At 42.3% G+C, this 20595-nt stretch overlaps 1 protein-coding gene across 1 annotated transcript in view; it reads right to left on the bottom strand.

Annotated features, from left to right (window-relative positions):
- Positions 1–316: 316 nt before the first annotated feature.
- Positions 317–20595, bottom strand: part of nckap1l (NCK associated protein 1 like) — a 31108-nt gene continuing 10829 nt past the window's right edge. The window contains exons 11-31 of the mRNA XM_076268868.1: positions 20268–20364; positions 19804–19913; positions 18833–18965; positions 18072–18153; positions 17898–17956; positions 17453–17598; positions 16970–17102; positions 16067–16186; positions 15386–15525; positions 14821–14952; positions 12707–12925; positions 8626–8756; positions 7197–7294; positions 5852–5945; positions 5619–5701; positions 5274–5354; positions 4473–4566; positions 4121–4237; positions 3315–3424; positions 3037–3126; positions 317–776 (exon numbers count right to left, since the gene is read on the bottom strand). Coding sequence (XP_076124983.1) covers positions 660–776; positions 3037–3126; positions 3315–3424; positions 4121–4237; positions 4473–4566; positions 5274–5354; positions 5619–5701; positions 5852–5945; positions 7197–7294; positions 8626–8756; positions 12707–12925; positions 14821–14952; positions 15386–15525; positions 16067–16186; positions 16970–17102; positions 17453–17598; positions 17898–17956; positions 18072–18153; positions 18833–18965; positions 19804–19913; positions 20268–20364 — 2386 coding nt within the window. The 3' untranslated portion in view covers positions 317–659. The remainder of the gene's footprint in view (positions 777–3036; positions 3127–3314; positions 3425–4120; positions 4238–4472; positions 4567–5273; positions 5355–5618; positions 5702–5851; positions 5946–7196; positions 7295–8625; positions 8757–12706; positions 12926–14820; positions 14953–15385; positions 15526–16066; positions 16187–16969; positions 17103–17452; positions 17599–17897; positions 17957–18071; positions 18154–18832; positions 18966–19803; positions 19914–20267; positions 20365–20595) is intronic.

The raw sequence follows: 20595 nt of genomic DNA, 5'->3' as shown, positions 1-20595 counted from the left end.
GGGCCCAGCACGGGGGGGGAGTGGCCCCCGGGGACGAAACAAAATTTTTCCGTAAAAGTCTAGTGGGGCTACATACCCACCAAATTTCATGTGCACCGGTGTTTCGGTGTCCCGGGTATCGTTGACCAAAAATTCAGGAAGTAGATGACGGGGGGGAAAAAAAAAGAAGAAAAAAAAACTTTGACAATCATTATATGACCGCTTCGCTAGCTTCGCTAGCGGCGGTCATAATTAAATGCAATGTATAAATGCAATGTAATTTATACATTAAATGTATAAAAGGAATATTGATTGTTATGACATTTGTCTTCAAATATTTTATTTAACATATCAATACACAATTAGTTTTACAGAAGTTGAAGATATGTTAAGTTAAATATTTTTTCAACAGAGTTTATACTTGAATATCTATGCTTTCATCACAGATATGAATGTCTGCTGTGTATGGTTATAAGCAACAAAGAAAAAAAATCTTGAAAAAGATATCTTGTTAGTTTGTTTTTCTTGGGTACAGTATGTTCCTGAGAAGTTGGGGGTATTGAGCTAATATGAATTCTTCAGATTCCCCCAACCCCACCCCACCCCACCCGTGCTGTCTGTGTCATAACCAAACACCAGGTGTTTTCATGCTGCGCTGGTGACTTGGGTTGTGGAGTGGATCAGCCAAGGGTATGAATGAAGGTCTTGTATACCTCTCTGTAGGCGTTGCGCAGGAGAACGTATGGGAAACAGTTCTCAAGCATGTCCTGAGTCAGGAATGGAGAATCCTGCACTATCTGCAAAGAATGAATTGGATTGAGCTGAAATTAGTTGATTTATTGCATATGGAAAGTATTCACAGCGCTTCACTTTTTCCACATGTTGTTATGTTACAGCCCTATTCCAAAATTGATTAAATTAAAATTTTCCTCAAAAAAAGATATTTTGCAAATTTATAAAAAATAAAAAAACCAAGAAATCACTTGTACAAGTAGGCCTATTCACAGCCTTTGCGATCAAGCTCAAAATTGAGCTCAGGTGCATTCTGTTTCCACTGATAATCTTTGAGATGTTTCTGCAGCTTAATTGGAGTCCACCTGTGGAAAATTCAGTTGATTGGACATGATTGGAAAGGCACACACCTGTCTATATAAGGTCCCACAGTTAACAGTTCATGTCAGACCACAAAACAAGCATGAAGTCGAAGGAATTGTCTTTAGACCTCCGAGACAGGATTGTCTTGAGGCACAGATATGGGGAAGGGTACAGAAACATTTCTGCTTCTTTAAAAGCCCCAATGAGCACAGTGGCCTCCATCATCCGTAAATGGAAGAAGTTTGGAACCACCAGGACTCTTCCTAGAGCTGGCCAATGGCCATCCCTCTAAACTGAGTGATCGGGGGAGAAGGGCTAGCTCCAGGGTTCCTCTGTGGAGAGAGGAGAACCTTCCAGAAGGACAACCATTGCTGCAGCTCTCCACCAATCAGGCCTGTATGGTAGAGTGGCCAGACGGAAGCCACTCCTTAGTAACAGGCACATGGCAGCCCGCCTGGAGTTTGCTAAAAGGCACCTGAAAGACTCTCAGAACATGAGAAACAAAATTCTCTGGTCTGATGAGACAAAGCTTGAACTCTTTGCCGTGAATGCCAAGTGTTACGTTTGGAGGCCACCAGGCACTGCTCATCGCCTGGCCAGTACCATTCCTACACCATGGTGGTGGCAGCATCATGCTGTGGGGATGTTTCTCAGCGGCAGAAACTGGGAGACTAGTCAGGATTGAGGGAAAGATTAATGCAGCAATGTACAGAGACATCCTGGGAGGAAAACCTGCTCCAGAGTGCTCTTGACCTCAGACTGGGGCGACGGCTCATCTCTTAACAGGACAATGACCCTAAGCACACAGACAAGATATCGAAGGAGTGGCTTCAGGACAAGCCCAGACTTGAATCCCAGTGAACATCTCTGGAGGGATCTGAAAATAGCTGTCCACCGACGCTCCCCATCCAACCTGATGGAGCTCGAGAGGTTCTGTAAAGAGGAATGGATGAAACTGGCCAAAGATAGGTGTGCCAAGCTTGTGGCTTCATATTCCAAAACTTGAGGCTGTAATTGTTGCCAAAGGTGCCACAACCAAGTATTGAGCAAAGGCTGTGAATACTTAGGCACATATTATATTTCCGTTTTTCATTTCTAATACATTTGCAAACATTTTAAGATAACTTTTTTCATGTTGTCATTATGGGGTATTGTGTGTAGAATTTTGAGGGGGAAAAATAATTGAATCAATTTTGGAATAAGGCTGTAACATAACGAAATGTGGAAAAAGTGAAGCGCTGTGAATACTTTCTGTATGCACTGTACACCGTGACACTTACAAGTAGATCTGCAGTATGAGTTGAATTCAGCTGAAATTAGTTTATACTGCACACACAGACACTTACATATAGATCTACAGTATGTGATATGTTGTAATGTGTACAGTATGTGATATGTTGTAATGACTAAACAACAATCTGCACATAGGAGACAGTGGGAGCTACTGCCAAAGGATTACGTTTTTGCACTAAATACTGTAAATGCAACAGGCAACAATCTCAACGATTTCACTGAATTCCATTTCCTGTAAGGTTATAGCTATGATAGCTATGACCAGGTCATTGCTTTAGATAGGGTAAACTGGGCTCAACATGACTACCCTTACAGCTATGAATTTTGCCAAATAACGCAAAACAAATAAGCTTTCCTGATCATGGACATAATTACCAGATATTTTACTCCAGTTCATGGACCAAGAATCAATATGTTAAAATTATTTTTTAGTTTTTGTTTTATGTTTTAGTTTTTAGTCAGTCCGAAATATTCACATTCATTCCCAGTTTTAATCTGTGTAGTGACATTCAATTGCATATTCTGAGGGGACAAATTAGTGACAGATACTTTATCATGACATACATTTACAGAAAGCAATAGATTGAACGCGTAACTGATGATCAGATAATTTGGAGTAGTTTGGTAAACATAGCAATGTCCCTCATAGCGTATGCCATGTGTGCCTACCAGGTGCAAGAGAAGGTAGACGGAGTCTCTGTTTTTGATCTCCGGTTTCTCCACACTCTGGCCCAGCTGCAGTAGAGCCGAAGACGCCACCTGTGGGGAACATGGCACCCAGAAATATTCACCTTAGTGGAATCATGACCATTCAAACCATTTAAGTGTCTTACAGTCCCTAATCCGAACAAGGTTTTCATTAGAGATTGTATTGTAAGTGTTAAGGTGTAATTTCTTATGAATATCTAAAGTTAACTGATTTTTTTTAATGGCAAGACGCCTCGCACCAAGAGGAATTCTTTCAGGTGCTGCTGAATGTTCTCATTTTGGGCAGTAAACATGGCGGCAGACAGATGGTTGATGCCTACAGCCAGGCAGTGGATGTTGTTTTGATGTCCTGAGGAAAGAAAAAGAAAATGACCAACAGAAAATGAAAGCACAGGGAAAGATGATGCTATTCACAAGGTGCTGCTCACACAAAAGGCTTTTGGGCCGTATTCCACTGGCACAATGAGACTTTGTTTACTAGGTTGTGATACTCTCTGAGCTTTTTGTCTGATCACACATTATCAACGTGAATGTTATGAGCAATCATCTGTGTGCAAGCTGAGAATATTACACAAACAGGACATGTTTTGCTTTCTTGGAGCCTAACAGACCATCCTTTGCTCTTCGTCAATGGAAAGTCCACAGGAAAAAATAACATGGAATAAATGCCATCCTCTGCAGCGCTGCATATTTGGTATTTGTGGCTCCCTGAGTTTTTCTTATGGCTCTGAGCCAAGTATCTTGGATCTTCTGGCACAAGGCCAACACTAACTTCAACGAAAGCACGTCAGCATTTGGACATCTGTAAACAGAGCTTGGCGCGGGAACATGTCTAACATAAACTAAGGTCTATACATTTTAAGTGCTGAATTGGAAGTTCGTCGGGTTATCATAGACATACAATTTTTACATTTTTTAGATATGTCAATGTAAAAACTTTGCTCAATAGATGTGTTAATTACACTATTGCAGTGATGGTGTTTAAAAAGTATTACTCGTTTGAGAATAGTTATGATGGAGTATATCTGTTCTTTTGGGGCTTTACCTCCTTGCTCTCGACTGTAGAATGAGTTGACGTCAAGGGCTAAGATGGGCAGTGACACTGCGATGAAGATCAGTAGCAGACTTGCCAGCTTGCATTCTTCTTCCTTCGATGAGTTGTCTGGGAAGGTATTTTTTATAAAATGCACTGATTAATTTATAATGCACTGATTTCAAAGGCAGAATACAAATATTATCATTAGATTTTCTTTTTCTTTTAAGAGAGGCTTAAATGAACACACGTAAGTTAGCTGTTTAATTGTTATTTTTATAATTTGGATAATTGAGCATATTTGACCAATATTTTTTGATGGTCAAAAAGCAAAGAGCAAAAGGTTTGACCAGAAAAGGCATACCTGTACGCATGCTAGCAATAGCGGCAACCAAAGTCGGGTCAATATTACATGGCAAGCCAGCTGCAGACGCCAGCTCGTACACGTTGAGTGAGACCTGTGACCACCAACCCAGTAAATAACATGCAGCTGAACAGAGCAAAAATGATGTGGGTTTATGATAATGGCTGCAGCACATTTACTAGAAACTCCCATAGATAACCTATTTCATCCATTTTGAGATGCTACGCAATACATATGGCATTTAACGTCAGACACTTAGAGGAAAACCACTTCTCTCTATGATTGTCTCTCTGTGAGAAGTTGTTGTGTTGCCTAACCCACATCCTGGGACGTTTACAAGAAACAATAAGCATTTTGTGCAGCTGACATGATGAACATGATGAAGCTATGACCATACCATAGAACATCTTACATAAGGCAATCTACTGATTACTCTTAATTCTTCTCTTGTTGATCGCATACGGTTCTGGCCAGTGCAGGCCGTTTTCAACACGGGCTGTGACCGGTGCTGGTATCATTAAGGTTACTTTGGATCTGCACCAGGCATGGCTTGTTTGTCATCTCTAGAGTTAGAAGATGCAGGCAGGGGCTTTCTTCCTTCCCTCCCCTCTCTATAACAGAACCACATCCAACCACAGCTGATATGATCAAATTCTGTCTGACTCAAATACATGGAAATGACTCGTCATTTTTCTTATTTATGCTTTTCTATGGTTGACTGTCATAAACCAAATCCATGCTGAGAAGTGGTTTACCACAGTGATGCTACTGTAAATGTTAAGAGTCTGTCATGTGTTTTACCTTGATGTCGGTGTCAGGGTACACATAGTCCCGGAGAGATTGGATGGGCCCCATGAGGAATGGGCAACGCCTGTACATGACCTGCAGTGACATAAACAGAAAGTTCTCAGAGAGGCCAGTCAGGGTCACCACCATGTTACAGTAGATGATCAGAAGAGATATTCACTTTTTTGTATTTTCAGACAAAGAGTGCATAGAGGAGTAAATTATATAAAGTAGGATCCTTAGTATCCTCCAGTGCTCTACGTTTACCAATGTTCACATAAGAATTCTACCAGCTACCACTGTACCTGTTGTTTTATCATTTTTGTCTTTAAATCTAGAAATGATTGAGTGGTTACATACATCCCCCAGCGAGTTCTGGGCCATGGCTCTGAAAGACAGAATAACCCCGATGATCGTCATCCTTTTAAGGACATTTTCACATCCTGCACAGTCAGGGGAACAGAGCACAGGGACCACTTAAAAGGTAGCACAGCAAGTCAGCTGTTGAAATGTGTGAGGGTCATGCTGTTGTCTCGCTTGAGCACACTTGAGAGTTGTTCACTCCTATTTTGCTGATTCAAGGCCTAGCTTACCTGTTAGTCTCTTCTGAAGACTGGACATCTCTTCTGGCTTTTCGAATTTACCTCTTATCTGTACGAGGATATCCATGTTCTCCATGACAAGTTTCTGTCGAAAAATAATGAAGTAAATGAGGACAGACACACTGGCACACAGTCAATGCAAGCTGCCACTGTGGCTTGCCTCTCCTTGGGTTGAATTACTGTACTAACAAAACATGGAATTGGCAGCCCACTGCAGCAATTTATCTTTTCACACAAGTCACAGAGGAGGATTGCAGTAATTATATAGCACAGGGCTTCCTGGATGTTGTTCACACAAGCAGACTTGAAGCATGAAACGGCACTTTATGTATGCATTATGTATGTAGTTTTTGCCATTGTGTTGCTTGCTTTTGGGGAGCTTATTTGAAAAGGTGCCAGAGTGAATATACTGTATGAGTGCACTGCAAGAGACACCTGAGTGACTGTATGAGTGCACTGCAAGAGACGCCAGAGTGAATATGTATGAGTGCACTGCAAGAGACGCCAGAGTGAATATGTATGAGTGCACTGCAAGAGACTCTGGGCTCCAGATCACACAGGGTCACATGAGTCATTCCTCTTTGGTGTTAAGCTAGGGCTGCAACGATTAATCAATTAATCAATTAGTTGACTATTGAATTAAATTGCCAACTATTTTGATAATTGATTAATCGGTTTGTGTCATTCATTCATTTGTGTCATTTGGGCAGCCGTGGCCTACTGGTTAGCGCTTTGGACTTGTAACCGGAGGGTTGCCGGTTCGAACCCCGACCAGTAGGCATGGCTGAAGTGCCCTTGAGCAAGGCACCTAACCCCTCATTGCTCCCCGAGCGCCGCTGTTGTTGCAGGCAGCTCACTGCGCCGGGATTAGTGTGTGCTTCACCTCACTGTGTGCTGAGTGTGTTTCACTAATTCACAGATTGGGATAAACGCAGAGACCAAATTTCCCTCACGGGATCAAAAGAGTATATATACTTATACTTATATTCTTTAAGAAAAATACATCACCATTATCTGATTGAAGCTTCTTGAAAATTTGAATATTTCCAGCTTTACTTACTCCTCTATGACAGTGAACTAAATATCTTTGGTGTGTGGATATTTTTGTTTTTTACCATTTTCTGTCATTTTATCAATAAATCAACTAATAAATTAATTGATTAAATTAAATTAACTATGAAAATAATGGTTAGTTGCAGCCCTAGTGTAAACATGCATGTATATCATCACAACACAGAGAAGGCTTTGTTTTTATTCAAACACTTGAGAAAATGTTTGACACATTTCAAGTCTTTTTTTGGGGGGGAGGGTAAGTCAGTGCAGTGCAGTGAGCCACCTTGAGTTCAGCAACTTGTGAGGTGATGTGCCACATCAGGTTTTCGCTGAGAAACTTCAGCCCGTAGGGCCCCAGAAGTTCAGCCAGGGCTCGCATTTCTGCAAGAAAGCCCACCCACAGACGTTATTAATCAGGTGCTATTTCACTTTCAACACTTTCTGCAGACCCTACAGGTGATCAGGTTTTCAGTCAAGAAAACACTGAGCGGCGGTAGTTGCTTCATTATGGTTTTGGCCATGAGTGTGTTAACTGAACATGAAGTGCTGTGTAATTTAGGCAATGAGATGGGCAGATTAATGCGTGCATGGTGTATAGTGCATGGTTTTGCAAACAACTTCCCACCACTAATGGGATTTCTGAAAGGTCTTTTTTTTAAAATCTTTTTCTGTTCCTTTGTAATGAGCCAATGCTATTACTCAAATTCAGTAAGTGATCGTGCATGTGGGGGTGAAATATTATCTAATGGCTTAAGACAGAGATAGTGCGAGGGAGTGACTGTATGCGTGTATATATATATAAATGTGTGTGTGTGTGTGTGTGTCTACAGTATGTGTGTGGTGTGTTTGTGTTCACACACTTATTATTTTTCCCTCTGGCACAGACTGCTAAAGAAGTTAGCGGAGCAGAGGCAGTCTGTGGGTGTTGACCTTTTTGCCAGTACAGTGGGCGAGGTAGAATACAGCAATGCATAATGAGGAATTGGCCACATCTTCAGGGAAGAGGAGGAGGAGGAGGAGGAGATGGGCATGATGCGGGCAGGTAAGAAGAAAATGCTTAATGCAGATGTGCAGCTGTGCTGTTGTAGAGGGGTGAAAGAAAATGGCCCTCTCTTTTATACTGGCGATTACCATTACATGTTCAACCACATTTTCCTCAGTGGTAAAGAACTCCCCCAGGTGTGAACTGACTTTATGAATAATGCTCAGTGATCGTGCTATGATAGGGCTAACTCATTCTGCACACCTGCTGTAATGACAGAGCTTGTGCCTGGTAATGTATCATACTCACAGTGAGAGAAATAGTGTTTAAATATTAGGCCTCAGCTGTTTATCTGTGATTAATGAGGTGGGCCTAATTGATCCCCTGTGACTATGCACATGTGCATTTTCTACACCTGCACTTGAAAATGTACAATAGCGGTCTATTCGGTCGTTTGTGATATGTTTTCTCACGGAGCCATTCAGATCTAATGAGCTTTGAGTGAACGGGCACTTTTCTGAATAAGGTGTTTTGCAGATCGGCTGGAGAACTGATTAAATTAACGGAACCGTAATTGCCCCAGCTGTCATGGTGTCAGTGTCAGGTCTCATTGTGTGCTTGGTTTGTGGGTAAGCCGTGTGTGTGTGTATTGTACAGTCGGTGTTGCATGCAATAGCTTTGTTCACACTTTGGTGAGATGGTGATGATGAAGATAATTTGCTGGCCTTACCACAGATGTCAGAGAACTGTTCAGCACGGAAGCTTTGCTCAGCCTCTGTGGGCTGGTTGACAAAGCAATGCATTGTAGGGCAGTGAAGGATGAGAGCGCTGCTGGCTTGCCGTAGAAGGCTTTCCAAGTACCTGAAGAAAGGATCACAGCAAACCGTGGGGAAAAAGAGCAAAACAGAAGTAGCCTACTAGTCTTTCTCGCTGGAGGTACCTGTCTAAACAACATATGGCTTTTGTTTATTTTTGTTGTTTGCTTTGTTCCTTGAACAGTGCCAGTTTGTCTGGTGAGCATGTTGACTTGTGACATTTGCATGAAATCAGTGATTATTCAGCAAGGCTCTGCTCTGCCTCCGCCCCTGGAGAGGTTGTCATCTCCACAAAGAGTTTGCAAAATAGACAACAAAATATGAGGATCTCGGAAAAACGTCAACGTGCAAAAAGTATAGTAGATAGTAAAACTACAGCAAACAGTCATGGCTTGCTGCAAAACATTCAGTTATCTATTGCTATGATGAATGTATATCTTAGTGTTGTTTGGCAAAATAAGCTGTATCACTGTCACAACAAAACATGAGCGTTTATTTTATTTCAGTAAGATACAATGAATAATTTTCTTGCCCAACATATCTGTGGCACAATTAGTTAATGCCTTAAGGAGGCCTAATCAATAAGGGACTGGGCTTTTTGTGAGAGGTTCGAGGCCCACAAGTGACAATGATAATTATGTTTGCGCATTATAATGTGTAACTTTCTTTCTGCCCCCAAAGCTAAATAAGGGTCATGTCAGTTTGATGCTCAGAACATAGATGTTGCTATGTCAGGCAATCATGAGCCTACTTTTTGTTTCAAGGCTTGCATTTGTGGGTGTCGGCTAGCCTATGTTAACTTGTGCTATCACCAGTTAAGATGGGCGTATATTTCTCACCTATGTTATTCTGTGTTAACTGAGGCTATAATTACGATGTCTTTTTATAAACCACCGTTCTTTGACAGATAGCAGTGGTGTAATGGGATATGTAACCAGCGTATAATTTCCATTCAGTTTATGCCATTAAAGTTCATGGTTCAAACCCCATCAGGATCTCCATTGCTTTACTTTGTTTTATTGTTTTTTTTTTTTTTTATTAGTTCACACTACGTATTGTGTGTGGACAATGCTGAAGTGGATGTCCACGTTTTTTCGGCGAGATCCATGATGTTGTCTGACTTTGCAAACCAGGGGCGGAGGCAGAGCAGGGTCCTGTTAAGAAGTAAGCAGGGCCTTGTTGAATATTCAAGTAATATTCATTGTGGCACAACTTGCTACAGCTCTGCTATGGGGCAAACAGGGTATCGCGCCAACGACTCCAGGCTTGGTGGGTGCGTTAGTTCCAATAGTGTATCAGTCCTTCAGTCAAGAAAGGACTCGCACACCAATGTTGCCGATGCAATTTTTAATCCAATCAGTGATGAAAAGTGCAAAGTGCTACCAAAGTGCAAAACGTTTTCGGTCCCATTCAGACCATCATCATCAAAGAGATGAAACGCCCTTAAAATAGACTGTGTCTAGTTGACGCTAGATCTGCCAATCAACTAGCCTAGTTTGGTTGAAGTGTGGTTGGCATTCTCTTAAACGGCACTGTCCACCTAATAGATGGTTGACATACAACATACATAGATAATACAATGTGAGGTGAGAATTATAAAATAAAAATAAAAACTATATTGGGATGGAAATAATGAAAAATAAACAAATAATAATGTTGGAAACAAGAATGCAGACATGGAATATGCAACGGAATTTGAAAGTACAATTCAAGCATAGCATACCTTTGCTATGAATACACTGATTTCCATCACACTTACTCTTATTAAATACATCACACAAACTATTATTTGCGAATGTGAATCAATAGTTAATCCACCCAGTAGTGAATACATTTCTTTAAAGGCACCCAGTGTAGTTTTGGGTATTTTTGGCAACTCTAGAGCTCCCCCTAGAGTTGCGGAATATTCATATGTTACCTTGCTGTTGAAAATACTTGGCTTGAGTCCTTCCTTCTGTACATGGTGCAGGTGCTTTTGTTTTGGAGCCGAAGGACTAGCAACAGACAAAGACTATCTCCAAAGAGCTATATCTACTGACCAGGTAATGTTTCAGTTATCCTTCTTAAAATGTCAAAGTAGGCCCATTACACGATTCTCACGAGATGTCTCTAGGTCGATGACACCTAGGGCCCTATCTTGCACCCAGCGTAAAGCGCAATGCAAGGCTTATTCTTATTTTACACCCAATTAAGTGATGAATTTATCGCCATGCACTCCACTTTAATTAAACGTTTCTCCCAGGGGTGTGTCAATTAATGACATAAGGTGTGGTCTGGCACATGATCCAAAAAACGCTGTCTTACACCCTCTAAAAATTATTACGACCAAGAAAAACCTGGTTTAAAGCGAAAGGCGCATAGCCTGGAAAATCCAGAGGGTCTGGCAAAGAGCAATGTAATGGCCCAACTCGAGGGGCGGCAACAAGCATGCATTTAAAAATCTCACTGCACGCAATTGGATAACACTAGACCATGTTTACTCTGAATGATTTCGGACTTCGATGCAATCGGATAACACTACGACCAATGTGTACTGTCCTCCAACGTTGCAGTGCTGTCTTCATCAGTTTAGCTGGTTCCCCGGAATGCAAGGGGAAAAAGTAACATGCATCATTGCTTTTTGCCAGAGTGTCTCGCAGATACAATTCCATTGTGCTCTTGCGAGAACTCTGCATTTCCAGGGTAAAAAGCGCATACAAGTACAGCTGAAGATGCACTGTCACGAAATGTTTGCAGCCCTTAGCAACCAGTTCCAAACAACTTGTCTGCAGGAAAAAGTGCAGATGCACATAGGCTATAATCTGCTAGTCACACACACAGGTTTTATTAAAACAAGGGTTAGTGGAATCCCTGTGTTGCATATACACGCTCTCGCATGCAAGTAGATTCCTTCAAATGCGCTGACTAATAAAATACAGACACACTGTTTGATGTTGCGCTGCTTGCTGTTAAAGGGAATGTCAGATGTCACTCTCATTGGTTTAAAGGATGTTATGCCCAAAACACACCCATGACTGATTAAGAAACATAAGAGCAACCCTTTTGATCAATGCGCCTAGTCTCTGATCACAAAACCACACTGTTAAATTAACGAATGTGGACTGGACACACCTTCGCTAAAATAGAGCCCGTAGATTGTAAGGCTGGTTCTCTGTCTCTGGGTCGCTGCCAGCTAAGCTCTATGGCTATGCTAGGTGAACGATTCCCCTATAACACATTTGTTTACCATCAAACTGGCGTCAAAGCTGTTATATTAAGGTAAAAAAAACTTATCACAGTAAACAGTTGTAAGGAAACCTGGTTTGTAGGGTCTACTGTACCAGTTGGTGTAGAGTGCGGTGATGGTTTCTAGGGGCTACTGTACCAGTACTACTGTACTACTGCAAGTTGGTGTAGAGTGTGGTGATGGTTTGTAGGTGCTACTGTACCAGTTGGTGTAGAGCGTGGTGATGGTTTGTAGGTGCTACTGTACCAGTTGGTGTAGAGTGTGGTGATGGTTTCTAGGGGCTACTGTACCAGTTGGTGTAGAGTGCGGTGATGGTTTCTAGGGGCTACTGTACCAGTTGGTGTACTGTATAGTGCGGTGATGGTTTCTAGGGGCTACTCTACCAGTTGGTGTATAGTGTGGTGATGGTTTCTAGGGGCTACTGTACCAGTTGGTGTAGAGTGTGGTGATGGTTTCTAGGGGCTACTGTACCAGTTGGTGTAGAGTGCGGTGATGGTTTCTAGGGGTTACTGTACCAGTTGGTGTACTGTATAGTGCGGTGATGGTTTCTAGGGGCTACTCTACCAGTTGGTGTATAGTGTGGTGATGGTTTCTAGGGGCTACTGTACCAGTTGGTGTAGAGTGTGGTGATGGTTTCTAGGGGCTACTGTACCAGTTGGTGTAGAGGGTGGTGATGGTTTCTAGAGGTTACTAGAGTGTGGTGATGGTTTCTAGGGGGCTGCTGTACCAGTTGGTGTAGAGCGTGGTGATGGTTTCTAGGGCTACTGTACCAGTTGGTGTAGAGTGTGGTGATGGTCTGGGCTCCACGCGAGTCCAGCGGCTGGGTTTGCTGCAGCAGGACGTTCTTCACCAGGCGCGTCACGTCCACGTTGACGTAGCGGCTCAGCGTCTGCAAGCTGGTGGTGTAGGCCCGCACGGCCGCCAGCAGGTCAGAGGGCCGCGAGATCTCCTGGGTGGCCTGGTTGTAATTGGCCATTTGCACGATGATCCTGCGAACGGCACGGCATAGGCATGGGTTGTGGCACAGGGCACCGGTGAACCGTGGCCACACCTTGGCAGGCACGCTCGCTTCAGGGGATTGCTAAACAAGCGCATGTTCATTCTCTCTTTTTCTCTCTCTCTCTCTGTGTGTGTGTGTGTGTTTTGTGTTTATAAATGTGGCCAAGGCAGCAGTAATTGCACACAAGCCCCCTCTCCCAGCTTCTACAGTACATCTTAGGCCCGCGGGCAACTGGAATGGGCTGATCTGATTTCACAAAGGTCAGGACACTGAATTGATGTGATGTGTGGTGCCCACTGTGTACGTATATGTACTTGTGCTCTTGAATAATACGAGTTTATTGTGTTGTGCTGTTTGCCCTCTCTTGGAATGGAAAAGGAGTTGTTCCTTTGCCCCAAATACCTATTAAATTCTGTTTTCCCCCCTAACACTACTGGGCTGCGTTTATTTTATGCAGACAAGACAAGCTCTGTGGAGCAGGTGTGTGTGTATGTGTGTGTGTGTGCGCTGGGTCACTAGATTAGCTCTAATGGTAATTGAAATCTAAAATGAGGCGCATCAAGCCAAAGAGTTAAGTGTGGAAACTCGCGGGAAAGCTCCCTGAACCGTCTCTAATGACTGAGGTCTTTAAATGGAGCTTCGTGCTGCATCTGTGCACTGTGAGGTTTTCCAGACTCAATTTAAGACAGCTGGGACTCGGTGTGCTTAAGCACTTTTGCCAAAAGAATGTTATTATTTCTAGTTGATCAAGTTGATCGAAGCATCTGAATGAATCTGACTATGGCATGTGTCTTATATACATATGTCTAAGACAGTGGTTTCTTCCGAGGGCCAGCTCACTATGCCTGGCTCTAAGAGAGGGCCAGAGACTCAGAGTATATCAACCATAAATAGCTTAGTGCTGTGAACAACAGCAGTCTACCTTAGTTGAATATTCCATTACATTTAATCATAGGCTACTGCAATTTAATACCATTGCTAGCTGTGCTTATGTTGCCACTATGCCATATCAGTGTAAAATGTAGCTCAAATGAAATAATACTAATAAAAAGACTCTGTTTCTTTGCATACATAGCTCAAGTTGTGAACAAGCAATATCCTACAAATAATTTAAAGTTATCAAACTATGAGAGTTTTATGAAGTGCTGGCAAACACATTTGAAATGACCACCATTCTAACTTTCACTCACCTGATGAGAACTTTGAACTCCTGTATGAACATTTGAACGTGTGAATAAAAAATAGAAATAATTATCCCAGAAAGTCCCAGAAATATGACTTGAATAGAAGTTAGGTAGTTACTAACAAATAATTGATAAACTTTTAGAATACTTTGAGCACTGATGCAGTCAGCATAGGCCTCTTACATTGTTTGCAGATAGGCCTACATTTCATTCCGTTTTCGATGGCAAACGCGAAACAGCGCCAAACAACCACCAGTGGACAAAAAGAATATTACATGTGTACTGTTAAGACTCGCCATAGAGAATGAATGGGGAAATTACGGAGGTTATAGTTTGACGATGTCGTACTCCCATGCGGGCCAGATGCTATATATCACGGACATGTTTTGGGGGGCCACCCAAAATGAGTTGGGCCATAGTTTGGGGACCACTGGTCTAAGATGTCTAACATTAGAATATGTTATTTGTGGGGCGCTTTTGGGGCAACAGGTTTCAGTGCCCTTACCATATTCGGGTTCACGAGCCCACGGTGACCCGGTTTCGAGTCCGTCATTTTTTAATCCCACCCCATCTCTCTCTCCCACTGGCTTCCTGTCCACTCTCTCCACTGTTCACTCTCTCCACTGTCCTGTCTGATTAAAGGCATAACCCCCCCCCCCCCCCCCAAAAAAAAAAAAGAAAAAAAGAATGTTATTCGTACTTGGTAAGTTTGACCTCAAGCTGGGATATCAGGAACTCAGCAGGAACGATCATGTGGTTGAAGACTATGAAGTCAGTGTAGTGGGCGAAGGCTGTGCAGAGCTCTGACAAGGCCAGATGCATCTTGTCCATACTGAGAGAAGAGAGGGGGGGTGGAAACAGTCATTTACTTACATTATTCACATATTCTATTACATGCACTATTCTTCAGAGTACAATATTTTGTTTTGTTAAGTTTTCTTCAGTCCTGTCTTTAAGGTGACTAACATGGGTTTACCTCTGACACACAAGCTATTGTACATTGTTCTGTCTTATACTGTATATTACCAGCTGAGGACCGAACGCAGCAGTAGAAATAATGACCTAGATGTTTTACTATCCATCACCTTGGCATTAATAATCATGAGCGAAGGTGACCCCTACTGATAGGTTTTACATAAAGCCAATGGCAGTGCCTGTGGCTGGCCTCTGCTGCTTCTGGAGACTGGGGTGTACCTGGGGGTTAAGAGGGAGAGAGGAGAGAGAGAGATAGTATCCATTTGCATATGCCCGCTGCTGTGGCTTACTTGGTCACAATGCCCCTGTCCTTCCTGTGGCTCTCTGTGCCAGGCTTGTCTTTGGGCACCTCGCCCTTCTTGGGCATGGGCTTCTTCAGCTTCTTATTACGGGCCTTGCTAATAGTCTCCGCACAGTGCTTTGGCAGAAGCTGGTGGAGGGGATAAAAGAAGAGGATAATTGTCACCGTCTGGCTTGGCACTGACAGACTGTAAAATTGATTGCTGTGTTTGAGGGGAGAGTTGTCTGCATATGTGCAGGATTCCTGTCAAGGCACTTTTCAGGGTATATATATATATATATATATATATATATATATATATATATATTTTTTTTTTTTTTTTATTTTTTTTTTTTGGTATTATTATTTATTTTATTTTTTTTAAATCAAAGACGTAAACTCGACATACGACATACAGCATAATTTACATGTCATATCTACACTGTATACCTTAAAAATTCATCCCATTGTTAGTACAGAGGTACATTCTGTGCGCAGCGTAAAACACTGCCCCTGTGACTTGATGGCCTTATTAGGTAGGTGCTCTCGATTCCCTTCACATTTTCCATTTCATTCCTGATTTTAATGCCTCTTTGTTTTAATGAATTGAAATGGATTTCCATGACTTAGTCCGTAGTAAATTGGTTTCCCAAACCCCCCCCCCCCCCCGGGGCTTTGGGGACTAAGTCACCTGGTCGTTGAGGTTGCACTGCTCGGCGCAGATATCCAGGACGACCGTGCTGGTCTGCTTGGCAATCTCTTCCAGGAAGGTTACGCACAGTTTTAGGCTCCTTTTCTCGATCGCCTCTGCCTAGATGCCAGACACAGGAAGGAGGGCAAAAAAAGGGAAGAAACTTATTTAACCCCCACTGGTGCTGCGCGACATATTGTTCCAATTACGGCTCTGGTTCAAAGTCAGGTCACGTTTAATCTCTGGAGCCATACATTTTTGCCGAGGAGTCTGCCTCGATACAGTGCAGCTCGGTTACAGCTGTCGCAGCTTCTGCCATTTTGTGTGACTATTTTGCATTTTGTGGCAGTTTGAGACAGAAATCAAAGTTAAATTAAGGCCAGATGGTGCTGGCTAGTGAATGTGTGTGCGTGCAGTGTGTGTGTGTGTGTGTATATGTGTGGATCTCCATTTTAAAACATTAATAAATCATGTTATTTAATTGTGTATTTCAGGTAATATCAATATAAGAAAAAGAAAAAAAAGAAAAACTGACTAAACCTATATGACCGCCGCTTCGCTGCGCGGCGGTCATAATAACCCAATTACAGTTGCACTGAAATTACTTGGAAAACAAAATGTATATAAATGATTTATGAAAATTCATTGAAATGGGGGATATAGCGTTGTGGAACCAAACTCTTCATATATATATATATATATATATATATATGTGTATGTTAATGTAGATAACTGTGTGGTTCTATGTACCGGTGCATTGTGTGTGCATGTACAGTGCATGTAAAGTGTGTGTGTGTGTACAGGTAGATAACTGTGTGGTTCTCTGTGCATTGTGTGTGTGTGTGTGTGTGTGTGTACGCAAGTGTGTATGCATGCTCAGCAGTAGCACTGCTCTCCACTGACCTCCTCTGGGCACATGGGGTGAGCAGTCTGGCTGAAGTGAGAGCAAAGTAGAGGGAAGGCCATGAGGTACCTCTGCATGGTCACATCCTCACTGCTCTGGAAGAACATCTTCTCATACACCCGCGGGTAGAAGCTGCAGACAGGAGAGACAAAACACAGAGTGGAAGGCCTTTACACTACACTGCTGCTGCTGAGGCATGAGAGGCACATTTAAAAAAACAATGGACTGCAAAAATGATAAACAACCTAATAAATGTAACAAAAGAAGAGCTATCTAATTTTATTGATCTCAGGTGAGAATTTCATACAAGTCAGCACAATGATGTGTTATGTGGAAACACTAAATGAACAAAAGCTTTTTTGTGTGAAGGCAACGCTTGGATTTGATTGGTCTCATGTGTTTGCGGCAGTGGATTGTCCATGCTGGCCAAACCAGAGGGGGGAAAAGCACTCTAAAGAATTCCAGCTGCCATGGCGACCCACCAGAGGATGGAGAGCTCTGCCGTCTCCTGCAGGAGACCATCTATGTTGTCCATCACCCTGGTGTGGAACTGCGTCATGTTCATGATCTTGGCCAGGTCCGGGGATTCTTTCAGAGACAGAGGGGCTTTGACCACACTGGTGTACGCCTGCATACATCAGCACAGCATGAGATGGAGTCGCACGCATGCGCAACGAGATTAAGAAAGAAAACACAGTATTTTTACTGAAACATAATATTTTCTCTTATATGCTCTGCATCATTATGTGATGTAATATTTGTACTGTTTTTTTTTTTATCTAATAATTTTAGCAATTCATGCTTACAAATTGCATTGTAGAGATATGCACACTAAGAAATATTAACAACAGGTAACACAAGTCAGCATCTGATTTCTATAAATTGTTAGTCTCTGAACAAATCTACTTCTGAAGAACTGTCCAACACCTGTAAGCGCAGCCAGTCCATTCTGAGAGGTCTGAAATCAAACTCCTCTCCATTTTCCACTGTTGAGACAGAAAATGGCAGGATGAGTGTTTGTGACTCAGCATTTTTTTTTTTTTTTTTTGTGGAAAGATGAGTCATGCTGCAGGTCTGACATACGAACACAACAGATCTCACCTTGCTTGACATTGAGCCCTGACAAAGCAGACACAAACGATGACATCAGCACAGACTCTTCTTCTGGGCAGACGTAAAGACTCTAGGGATGCAGTAGTATTCAGTCAGTCAATAGGTATAACATTTCATACAAGTAAATAGCAAATAGTCATATTTCACTAAGTAAATAAGTAAATAGGTATATTTCATTCAATGCATAAATTGTATTGTTTGTATATCCGTTTTGTCCACATCATTAGCAGCAAAGATTTTTTGTTTGCTGTGTATACAGCAGGACAACACGCAGACTGGCCTCACTGTGACCTCATGCAACCAAGCGTCCGTAGCCAATGGGCTGTATCCAGCGAGAGAGAAAAAAGCCCAAACAAAACCAGAATTAAATAATGAAATAGAGTAACAGATGAGGCTCGGCTCATTACAAGTTAGACTCAGATGAGGGCGAGGCTGCCCACATCGTTATAATCCTTGGAGAGTTATTTGTTGAATTGCATAAAAACATCTACACCAGTGCCGTGCCGTCCCAAATCCACAGTGTGCAGCACATGTGGATTGTCTGAATATGTATGTAGGCAAAGCACACTTGCACACTATGTTTTGAGAAGGTTGCATAACTGCTGTGTTTGTATTAAGTCAGCAGGCTTTATAATCACATCTGTTTAAGGAATGTTAAAACAATTGTGCTATGCTTTCTTTTATTTGGCTAAATATTTAAGCCTAGTGTTGGATTTCGGTTATGCTGAGGATTTTGCCCATTCCATTACCTGAATGGTGTCAGCGATCACCAGGGCATCAAACTGGGACAAGTAGAGGAGATGATAACGATCTATGATTGCCTTATGCTGTTGAAGGAGAGTCTGCAGTCTCTCCATGTGGAACAGGAGCTCAGCCATATGCCTGATAAACAGACACACACACACACACATACAAAGTCACTGACATTCTAACATTGTCCTGGTTCAGTAAATTACTCATTCAGTAAATGTGAATATCAAAGTATAGCAACGAAGCAATTTTTTTGCATTTGATCTATCAGTGTGACTGCCAGGGGGCGGCCTGTGATCTCAAGCATCAAAGGCAACGACTCTGCAGATTTATGCACTACCAAAACCATTTATCAATGGGCAGCCAGTTTTATAAGGCAAACTGGGGCATATCCACTAAAGGAGGCACTCTTATGCAACACAACACAATTCTACAATGACATATCTGCTGTCAACATGGTTTGTAACTACGTTTTGCAGCTAAGTTTAAACATGACTTCTTCTTTCATGTGACTTAATGAGAGTATATTTTAAATAAGAAATATTTTAGCATTTATATGGCCAGAGATTGATAACGGTGTTATGAAACAAACATCTCTTTCATCTTCTATTTTCAGTGCATAAAACCATAAATGATGCGAGTGCCAGGCATATGATATGGCAGACCATTAAATAGGAGGAATGTTTTGGCTCCTTAGCATGTCGATTGCAAAATTCACTTGAAATGTGAGTAACATATCAGTAACAACCAGCTCTGAAACAGAACTAGCTTAGGCCCCTATTAATTCATGCTACTCGTTAATCTGCACTTGCTGTTGCCACAGAGCAACAACATGAAAACACCAGCGCCTCTTTCTCTTTCATTCCTGTGCGCGTGCTTGGCTACGGATTGCATTCCTGCCTGTCAGTAATGTGGGAAATGTGGAAACAGTGTGGCACTCAGGTTCATGGTACATCTATTTAAAACTCACGAGTCCACATAGTCTTCGGGGGTCTTGGTTTTCGGGACGTTCTCACTGTGCCTAACCAGCCAGAGGACTTCGTCACGGGAGAATGACAGGGCCATGAATACAAACAGAGCCTGCGGGAGAGATAAGAGAGAGTGCATTTGATGGATGAATGAACATCGTCATAAATACTGACAAAGTGTTTTGAAATCAGGCATCATTAAAGTACTTATTAACGCAGATGGACAGTTTTATTTTGACTTAAAAAAGCATTTTCCAGCATCCGAAGATGAGAAATGTTACTAGATATTAATACGCCCTCCTTAAATATGGTGGTTAATCTTCCTGAGTGGTAATCGCCTTTGGGGCTGGACCAGAGGTTAACTCCATCTTCCTCTTATGACATTCTCCTCACCTTTGACAGGTAGGGAAGGGAGGGAATTTGAGGCAAATCCCAGATGGAGAGAAAGGACCAGAGGAGTACTTACCTTTGGACCCAGCAGTCTGGGCTCATCTTCCAGCACTTTGCAGAGCTCCTTCAGCGCACCCCTCAGAAAGTGCCTTTTCTCTCGGTGTATAGCTCCACTGCAAGCAAATCACACAATGCTCTCAGACCAGGATAAGTTATCAGAGGTCAAGCAAAGCCACCTTTCACAGCATGAATACATCTTTGGATCGCACAGCTAGCAATCTATCTAATTATCACACATTCCCCCTAAAACAGCCAGTGGCCACTCAGGAGAGTGATGCGGCTACTGTGTATTCAATAGGCCAGGCAAGGCCATTTTATTTATATAGCGCATTTCATGTACGAAA

The sequence above is a fragment of the Alosa pseudoharengus genome, unplaced genomic scaffold (assembly GCF_046254945.1).
Source record: "Alosa pseudoharengus isolate Yale_2024_CS ecotype anadromous, Long Island Sound unplaced genomic scaffold, YU_APseudo_1.1 YU_APseudo_1.1_scf_5, whole genome shotgun sequence".
Taxonomy (NCBI): Eukaryota; Metazoa; Chordata; class Actinopteri; order Clupeiformes; family Clupeidae; genus Alosa; species Alosa pseudoharengus.
The sequence above is the reverse complement of the archived record's forward strand: the minus strand, read 5'-3'. Positions and strand labels throughout refer to the sequence as shown.